The 9814-nt window shown below is 46.1% G+C and overlaps 2 protein-coding genes across 3 annotated transcripts in view; one reads left to right on the forward strand and one right to left on the reverse strand.

The window, feature by feature from the left end:
- Positions 1-5784, forward strand: part of RNF10 (ring finger protein 10) — a 38071-nt gene extending 32287 nt beyond the window's left edge. The window contains exons 15-18 of one of the 2 annotated variants that reach the window (XM_069558188.1): positions 1267-1367; positions 3928-3985; positions 4083-4241; positions 4833-5118. In XM_069558188.1, coding sequence (XP_069414289.1) covers positions 1267-1367; positions 3928-3985; positions 4083-4241; positions 4833-4909 — 395 coding nt within the window. In that variant the 3' untranslated portion in view covers positions 4910-5118. Of the gene's footprint in view, positions 1-1266; positions 1368-3927; positions 3986-4082; positions 4242-4832 lie in introns of both variants that reach the window. The other variant, XR_011250006.1, reaches the window with a different exon arrangement.
- Positions 5785-6867: 1083 nt separating this feature from the next.
- On the reverse strand, positions 6868-9437 carry POP5 (POP5 homolog, ribonuclease P/MRP subunit). Its single transcript, XM_069558192.1, has 5 exons — positions 9321-9437; positions 9097-9239; positions 7610-7759; positions 7353-7436; positions 6868-7254 (listed from the first exon to the last, which is right to left on the reverse strand). Exons 1-5 carry the CDS (start codon positions 9338-9340, stop codon positions 7139-7141), a joined length of 513 nt encoding a protein of 170 aa, XP_069414293.1. The 5' UTR covers positions 9341-9437; the 3' UTR covers positions 6868-7138.
- Positions 9438-9814: the final 377 nt, after the last annotated feature.

Here is a 9814-nt window from a genome sequence, read left to right on the forward strand (position 1 = left end):
TCCTGAACCTGTAAGATGAAAGGAATTTGTGGAAAAAGACAAGGCATGACACCATTTTGGGGTTAAAAAACCCACACAAAACAAAGCATTTCAATGTAGGTTTGTATATCTAAATGTATAGACAAATCTTGGGATGATTGTGTTCCAGACCACTAACAGTGTTCCACTCTATGAACTGAGATCAGGATTGAGAGGCTGTCAGCTTTTTAAAAACAGATTTGCTTATATATAGAATATATTACTGTGTTATGAAATTAAACAGTTACAATTTCAGAGAGCTGTCTTCTGATCTTCATCCACCTGGCAGATAGTTTTTGATACTTAAAGTTTATTTTTCTCAGGTATTTTCAGTGAATTGTCCAAGATCAGAACATTTGGTGACTCTTGTGATGATTTGCCTGTCACTTCGCAGATTTAGGAGCCTGAGACGAAGGCCGGGGCTTGGCTAGTGGCAGGGACTGGGACTAGAGTCTAAGGGCCACGCAGCCATCACGCTCTTGAGTTTAACTGAGACAAGAGCCACTGTACAAAGGAACGTGGCAAAACATTGACTGCGTCATCTGTGACTCAGAGATTGCATTTTCACAGACTAGCTTTTCTGAAGGTTTGTGGGCTTTAACACATTCAGGCAAGAGCAGGTGGATGGGCCTAGAAATAAAAGTACCACAGAGCCCTGACTGACTGTGGAAAGGCCTTTCCCTACCAGCAGTGATCAGGGCAGTGGGTGGGCTGATCTGTGGGAAATGTTCAGCTCTGGGTCAGCAAGGATGGAGAAGATGACAACCTAGGGAAGGGAGTAGCAAGGAAAAGCTTGCATTTTGCTGGATTTTGTTGCTGTATGTGTTTTGAATTCTAACTGAATATTCCCCAGGTCATAGACATCTGTTGGCTAGGACATAAAGGCTGACCTGATTACATTTCATTTCTTTTTCTTAAAGCTTTTTATCCATATAAAACTAGTCCATGACATCCAATACCTACACCTTGAGAGCTGGCTCACGTGGAAAGGGTTTTTCTTACTGTGGGAATGGATTTCGCAATGCCTTCTAGTGTTGTCATAACCTTGAAACTTTTCTCTCCCTATTCTGATCACTTGTGTGAACAGTAGGCCATGTTCTTGGCTTTATAAGCACATGGCAGAGTTGAAGGTAGATCATGGTTTAGCTTTTTGAGGCAGTGTTGCTAATTATCCAGACCTGATTCTGTGCTAATCTCTTCTGTTTTATTAAGTTGACTTGTATAATCAGGTCTCTGATTCCCTTTCAGACTTTCTGCTGACCCCTCTGTCACCCACTGCCAGTCAGGGCAGTCCTTCATTCTGCGTTGGGAGTCTGGAAGAAGACTCTCCCTTCCCTTCCTTTGCCCAGGTAAACCCTCTGCTTGTAAAGCAGCCCATGGGCATTTAACATGAACTCCGCTGCTTGTTCTTCCTGGAAATTTCTCTGCTGGAGACAGGAAGATTGACAGGCTAATGTCGCACTGACTTTCACGGAAGGCTCTTTTAAAGAGAAGCTCATGGATTTAGTCTCAGATACTACCATAAACTTACCAAGGACAGAAGCCAAGAATAGCTCAGGAAGAATCAGAGTTTTAATTATTTAACAAGTCACTAGATTATTCGTGTACTAACACTGATCTAAGGGCTGGGGATATATCAGTCAATTTTAACTGGCCCCTAGTTCTGGGACCTCTGACTTAGGTGGTATGTATCTGTTACATATAATAAACCATTCTTTGCTTTGCGAAAGGGAAGGTTGTTTTGGTTATCCTGTAACTAACTAGCCAAAGTGGCTTCTTGAGATGGGTTGAAGAGAGCACCAGGCTAGTAAGATTTGATGTCAAATCAGTATCGATCTTTAAGCAAACAGTCAGCATTCCTGCATTTGATAACTGAGGAAGATGGACAGACAGGTTGACAAGCACCCCATTAGGAAGTTAGTGTTCACTTCTTTGGGACTAGTTTGGACTCATTTACTTAACAGTTCTTTAAAGCAGGTAGTTGATACAGCTATTTCTCACATATAGATGACAGTTTGTGCTGAGAAATAAGCAGGAATTCAACTTTGGTGAGGAGAGTCCTTGAAGTCAAGGATGAAATAATTGAGACTGATCCTGAAAATGAACTACTTGGTTTCAGAGGTATAAGCAAGTGGCTCCCAGGAGTTAGGTCAATGCCTGAGTTGTTTTTTTTAGCTAGGTTTTACTGCCATTGTGTTTTTCATCTTTATATTTTGAAAAACTTCAAACTTAAGGAGTTGAAAGGATAGTGTAATGAATAGTACTTTTCACTCAGAGTCACCAGTAGTTACTGTTTTGCTATATTTGCTTTTTCTCTTTTTGGTGCGTTGAAAATAAGTTACAGACCTCATGAATGACATTTCACCACTAAATACTTGGGAGATACGTACCACTCAAATGACATTCTCCTATATGCCCACAATTATCATTGTTACATCAAAGACATCCAGCTGATTTAATACTGTCTAAGATGGCACGTATTTCTGTTTGCCCATTTGTCTCGGTGTCCTGTATTGTTTTCGGTCAGATTTAATCAGACTGCTCATTGCATTTAGTGTGTCAGCTCTCCTCAGTCTCCTTTGACCCATAACAGTTCCCCTGGCTTCTGGTTTTTTTTTTTTAACATGTGGCATGGATATTTTGGGGGCTTCCCTCATAGCCCAGTTGGTAAAGAATCTGCCTGCAATGCAGGAGTCCCTGGTGCAATTCCTGGGTCGGGAAGATCCCCTGGAAGAGGGCATGGCAACCCACTCCAGTATTCTTGCCTGGGAAATCCCATGGACAGAGAAGGCAGGCTACAGTCCATGAGGTCACGAGAGATGGACACGACTTAGTGACTAAACCACATGGGTATTTTTGAAGCATCTAGGCCTGTTGCTTTATAGATGATCCCACACTGTAGATTTTCTGATTGTTTCTTCATGAGTGGACCCAGGCTAAACATTTAAACATTTTTGGCGAGATTAAAATATAGGTGATTTTTAATGATCTTATAAGATGATTCAGATGTTGTACTGTTAGACCCCAAACTCTTGGGGACCAAGGGAGATTTTTGACAGTAGTACATGATGAAGAAAGTTTATCAGTGAAATCAGTATCTGCCAGTTGAATTATCTTGCACAATATGCAAGCCCCAGTTTGGGACACATTTGGGACAGGCATGCTGGTGTGAATCTTGTGGGGTTTGTTTCTCGGTACAATGCACCCTGCTTTAGGTGGCATGGCATGTGTGGTAGATAGCATGCAAAGTGACCTTCAGCACTTACAGAGCTGGCCTTGGCCAACTGAGATGAAAAGTTCCTCTCTTGGGAGGGATCTGATGTTACTGTACTTCCAGGAATCTGGTTTATGGCTGAATCTAAAGGTTAATAGTTAAGGAGCTATTGGAAAAACAAAGACAGAAAGGTAATGAGGGCTGTGGGAGCAGTTTCGGGATAAAGTTAAATTGGTTTTTGTGGCCTTAGGTAACTGAGGTTTGCTCAGCAGGTGGTTTGTTTTAAACTTGGAAGGTCCTGTACACTCCTTACTGCAAGAGGAGTCATGTTGATGTTTTTAGGCGTCTCCAGAAGAGGAGGAAAATTTTGTCCAGAAGGAAGGAATGACAAAGTCGGGATTCCCCACTTCAAAATCAGAGTATAAATCTCTTGTGCCTTCTTTGCAGTATTCTTTACCTGTTTCCTAAGGAACAGAACAGGTTCTGGTTTCCCACTGTTAGTTTCACTGCCAGTTCCGGATAATAGATGACATGATGAAAACACTGTGTTAGGAAAAGAAATATCCAGAGAATTTTTTCCCAGTCGGGGTAGTTGATTCTTTGTCCTCTGTACCAGTCAGTGTCAAGGTAGGAGTCTGGAGAAGAAATAGGATCAGTAACTTAAATTCTCTCCCTTCCTTTTCCCACTTTGGCAGATGCTGAGAGTTGGAAAAGCAAAAGCAGATGTATGGCCCAAAACTGCTCCAAAGAAAGGTGAGAATGGCCCTCTGATAAAGGGGAAGCTTGAACCCCTTCAGAAAGTAGAAGGCTCTGGAGTTGTTTCTGCAATTTCAACACTGATCTTTTTTAGATGAAAACACCTTAGGTCCTCCTGCCCCTGTGGACAGCGATGGGGAGAGTGATAACTCAGACCGAGTTCCTGTGCCCAGTTTCCAGAATTCCTTCAGCCAAGCTATTGAAGCAGCCTTCATGAAACTGGACACACCGGTGACTTCAGATCCACTCTCTGGTAAAGGCACAGGAGCGGGGTGCTCGGCTCGGGGCTGTTTCCTCCTGGATCCAGGGGCACTGATCGCTAATCACTTGTCGCTTTCCCTCTGAACCTCAGGGCTCCCGTTCTAGTGTTAACTAACATCCCATCTGGTATATCAGATGGCTCCTTTTTGCACCCCAGACTAATTCTTGAGGACTTTGTGAAGTTCTGTATAACTTTTTTTTCCTAGCCTTACAGATTTCTGAATCCTGAGGTGGTGAAGGTGGCTAGTAGATAGATGGAGGTCAAACTCAAAGCACACCCCCACTCTGTATTATTCATGACTAGCATTTATGATGTGCTTCCTACACGCCTAGCATTGTGCTAATTTTATTCTCCCAGTAACCCTATTAAACGGGTATAACTCACATTACAGATGAGTTGGGCTAGGCACCTAAGTGATGTGTCTGAAGACAAACACCCAGAGAGTGCAAGGTCCGGTATTTGAATCCAGGCAGTCTAATTCCAGAGCCTGCACTGGTGTTGCCTGTGACTCCCATCAGTGGAAACTGGCCAGGGGGCAAAAGGGTGGCATTCTAAGCTAAGTCCTTTCTGTTTTTTGTTTAGAAGAGAAAGGAGGAAAGAAAAGAAAGAAACAGAAACAGAAGCTCCTGTTCAGCACCTCCATCGTCCACACCAAGTGACACTACTGGCCCAGGCTAACCTCTCCATCTGGTTTTCTTTTATTTGCGCTTTTGTTTTGCTGCTGTAATTTTTAAGTATTTGAGTTTGAACAGATTAGCTCTGGGGGGAGGGGGTTTCCACAATGTGAGGGGGAACCAAGAAAATTTTAAATACAGTGTATTTTCCAGCTTCCCGTCTTTACACCAAAATAAAGTATTGACACTCACAAGAGAGCTCTTCCTGCCAAGGTTTTTAGTTTGTTGCCAGGTAGTCCTTTTGACCCATGTGTAATTAGTTTTTCTCAATCCCAACTTAAGTTTTAGTCTCTTGGAGCAGCCCAAACCAGTGTTAGGGCACCTTGCTTTCAGCACACCTATTGGTGTGTCTTTTAAAAATAGTTGAATCTTTTCTATCTGTTCAGTACTCCTCTCGTTAAAGAAACAGAGGGATGGGAATAAAATGGATGTCGGATACCCAGCTTGAATTGTAGTTTTTCTTATGACAACCAGGCTGTGGTGTCAGACCCAGGTTGTATGTGTGATGGAGGGTTTTACCTTCTGTTTGGCACAGAAAGTTGTAACTGTAATTGACTAAGGAGGCCCTAGGACCTGACAGCCTTTAGGTCAAACTTGTTTCAGGTGACAGTGGCCTGAATGAATTACAGAAACAGGAGTCTGGCACACCCGGAGGCAGAGCAGGACAGGCTTGAAAGCAGTGGGGATGCCTCCCCCAGCCCCTGCCCCCCACTGCCTCCCTGTTGTCTAGAGCAGTCTTACGCCTTGGTTTGAGCTGAATGAATTTGAGTGATGTGAATTATTTTGCTGCTTAATAAAGTGACCTCTAGGTATAATAGACTATGAAGGCAAATAGTTGAAATAAATCACCTGCATAAGCATTGTGAGCTTTCTGGTTTCTTTTAAGATTTATTTCAGGTCAGCTAGACATATATTTCTTAATAGGTTAAGGTAACAGCTGCTGTGAACTTGAGCAATTCTGTTTTCATGGAGTCATGTCTTAACTAGTGTCAGGCCTAAAGGGTTCTTGATCTGGGCTCATTAGTTCTACCCTCCCATTCTTAAAATGACAAATGTTTATTAAATGTATTAATATGTTGAGGGACTTTTGAGTGATGTCCATTTTATGAAGGAGAGAGTATCTCCTTGAAGTGTCTTCAGTAGGTAGCAGATCAGAACGGGTCATGTCTCTCATCTCTCCTAATTCCTGTGAGTGCATTGTCTCACCTACCTTTGGGCGCCAGGCAGGTATAAGGCAATAGAGAAGGGTGGAACTGCAGAAAACCACCAGATGTTGGCAGCTGCTATTTGACTTTGTAATAATGAGTTCAGGTGACATCATTATTACAAAGATATTTTCCCCCACTCAAAAGTGTAAGAATTGTATTATTATCTTTTGTCAGGTTACCCGGTTAGGTATTGGCAAAGAATCTGTTTATTTTTAAGGTCCTTTGGGTCATTGAGACCAGCTCTAGATCTGTGCCGGTTTAGTTGCTGTGTCTCACTAACACTATTACTCTGGGGACTTCCCTAGATGTCTAGTGGTTAAGACTCTTGAGTTTCCACTGTGAGGGACCTGGGATCAATCCCTGGTCAAGGAGCTGAGATCCTACATGCCCCGCACTGTGGACAAGTAAACTTCAAAACTGCTTCTCTGAATGACCTGGATTGCTTAGGGCCCAGCCGAGGGCAGGAATATTAGGTCTCCAGTGGGAGGCTATACATCTAGGACCACACAGGGAGCTGGTCTTGCTACTGAGGCCAGGGATAGAAGAGGAAAGAGACTAGGCCAACCATGAACTTCACATTCACACTAAATGCTCCTGCTGCTAAGTCATTTCAGTCGTGTCCGACTCTGTGACCCCATAGCAGCCCACCAGGCTCCCCTGTCCCTGGGAGTCTCCAGCTAAGAACACTGGAGTGGGTTGCCATTTCCTTCTCCAATGCATGAAAGTGAAAAGTGCTAACAGAAGCCAAATACATTTATTAAACCTGCTGTTAGATACAAAGATGCGTATAAGGACAGGGGCTTCACAACTGCAGAACCACTTAACCAGGCAATGCTGGGTAAAGGTGACTTCGATTAGTTTTAAGTAAGTTCATTTTGAGCTGGTCACCTGGCCTCTGGTCCGCAGTCATCCAGTTTGGGAACTGCAGAAGATGCTGCTGCCTCTCAGAATGTCCCATCCCAGTGGGTGGACCCCAAGGCCTGGGCACAGCACAGCGCGCAAAGGTTCACTCCATTGGCTCAGCAGTCTCCTCACCGCCGCTATCAGAAAGCTCCTCCCCAGCGGACTCCTCCTCTAGTAAACAGCTTTTAGTGACAGACTTCTGGATAGCCTCCCGCTCTCCTGCAGAAAGAGCATGGTGAAGAGCATGAGTGACCTCTCATTCAGCCAGAGGCCATGGGCAGTCCCTGCTCAGTGGGCACAGGGCTAGCATCCCTTACCTTCATCAGTACAGTTCTGCAACAGGATCAACAGCTGTCTCCTGTTGTACTGAATCAGGAACTTCTGGCATGTTCTAATTGTACCTGGCACAGGTAAGAGCTTTGTGGTCAGCAGCTTGTGGAAAGTATTTGCCTCAGAGTCTTGCAGAGCTCGGAAAAAGTATCTTGCCTTTAGCAGGAGAGCAGGAATACCCACCTACCACAGAAGACCGATGCTGAACCTGTTACAAACCCAGCCATATCCCATGCACCCCTACCTCCCACATGTAAGGTGTTGAGAAAACACGGGTAGCGGTGTCCTTTGTTCTCCAAGTATGTAATGAAGGGAAGAGCTGACCACACAAGCCGGTAGAATTCCTTCCTGCATCGGAGTAGCACTATTCCGGTATAGGCGTTGAGGTATCGCACTACAGCAGGGGGAAGAAAAATCATTTGGGGAACTGGACTGTCAGGGATGGGTTAAAAATCTTTGGACGATTGAACGCCTACATGCTAGAGATCAGAGATGGCTCAAGACAGTGGCACTTGGAATGCATCAGTAAGTAAAAACTTCATTTCTGAAGGGGAAAAAAAATTAGGACAGCCCATTTACAGATGGTAAAGAATCCCCCTGTAATGCAGAAGACCCAGGTTTGATCCCTGGGTTGGGATGATCCCCTGGAGAAGGAAATGGCTATCCACTCCAGTATTCTTACCTGGAGAATTTCATGAATCGGATAGAGGAGCCTGGGACGGACAAGACTGAGCGACTTAACACTTCATTTATGGAAGGGAGAAACATCCAGTGCCCTACACACCACTCAGAATTGGTGAATTTAGAATTTAAAACGTTCTTCTAATGCACTGACTAGTGCAGAGATCCACCTTCTCCAGCCCCTGGCTGAAAACCAAGTTGTCCTATGACTGGGTTATGTAGGTTTTTCAGTCATCTGAGTCTCACCTGAGGTGGGACAGCTATGCCTATGTGGATCACCTCTGGAATTCAAAGAATATGGTAAAAGTGAATGACAGTAGTGTGGATGTTGAGAGTGCCTGCTCCTGTTTACATACAACTGTGTGTCCTGTAGGAGAAGGCAATGGCACCCCACTTCAGTACTCTTGCCTGGAAAATCCCATGGACAGAGGAGCCTGGTAGGCTCCAGTCCATGGGGTCGCTAAGAGTTGGGCACGACTGAGCGACTTCACTTTCACTTTTCACTTTCATACATTGGAGAAGGAAATGGCAACCCACTCCAGTGTTCTTGCCTGGAGAATCTCAGGGACCGAGGAGCCTAGTGGGCTGCCATCTATGGGGTCGCACAGAGTCGGACACGACTGAAGCGACTTAGCAGCAGCAGCAGCAGCAGTGCGTCCTATACAGGCCCTTTTCAAGGGTAATTAGATACAAGGGGTTCTTGCTCAATGTCCCACAGCCTACTAACTCGCTTCACTCGTGTCCGGCCCTTTGTGACCCTATGGGCTGTAACCCGCTAAGCTCCCTCTGTCCATGGGATTCTCCAGGAAAGAATACCCTTCTCCAGGGAATCTTCCCAACCCAAGGACTTAACTCGTGGCCTACTAGCTCTCCGCCTAACTGGATTCACTCAGACCTCGGGATGCGACCCTGCTAAAAAGAACGGTATCTTACATAGGACAGTACACAAGGCTTGGCAGTTCCCGGGGTCCTTCGTGCCCCTTTCTCCCTCCTGTGGCCACTGCCCCTTCCAAGCCCCGCCGTCCGCCCGGTTCCCAAGCACCCTCGCACCCGCGAAGCCGATGGAACTGGCGGCAGCACCGAAAGTCCCGTGCACGCGGGCGATCGTGTCCCGTACCAGGGTGCCCAGCACTCGGTCCTCCAGAGTCAGGCGGCAGCGGGGGTCGTCAGACACCACTTCGCAGAGCAGGTACCTGCGGCGGGCGAGAGGGAAGTGAGCACGGGGCTAGGCCCGCGGGGACCGGGCAAGGGGCTGTTGACAAGAGACTGCTTACCTATGCTTGAACCGCACCATGGCTGCCTCCACCTCCGGCGGCCAGACGCGCAAACCGGATGTCTGCTTTCTCCTCGGCGGCCAATAGGAAGTTGGCCTGGCAGCCACTCAGGGAGGCGGAGCTAGAATGTAGGCGGAGCCCTGTGTCAGTCTCCCCTGAGCTCCGCCTCTCTCTACAGTGCGCAGGCGTCCTGCTCAATTCCGAGCTGACGGAGTTGTTCGGAGATAGGCTGAGCGATCGGAGAAGGCAATGGCACCCCACTCAAGTACTCTTGCCTGGAAAATCCCATGGGTGGAGAAGCCTGGTGGGCTGCAGTCCATGGGGTCGCTAAGAGTCGGACACGACTGAGCAACTTCACTTTCACTTTTCACTTTCATGCATTGGAGAAGGAAATGGCAACCCACTTCCAGTGTTCTTGCCTGGAGAATCCCAGGGACGGCGGAGCCTGGTGAGCTGCCGTTATGGGGTCGCACAGAGTCGGACAGGACTGAAGC

Source organism: Ovis canadensis, chromosome 17 (genome assembly GCF_042477335.2).
Source record: "Ovis canadensis isolate MfBH-ARS-UI-01 breed Bighorn chromosome 17, ARS-UI_OviCan_v2, whole genome shotgun sequence".
Lineage (NCBI taxonomy): Eukaryota > Metazoa > Chordata > Mammalia > Artiodactyla > Bovidae > Ovis > Ovis canadensis.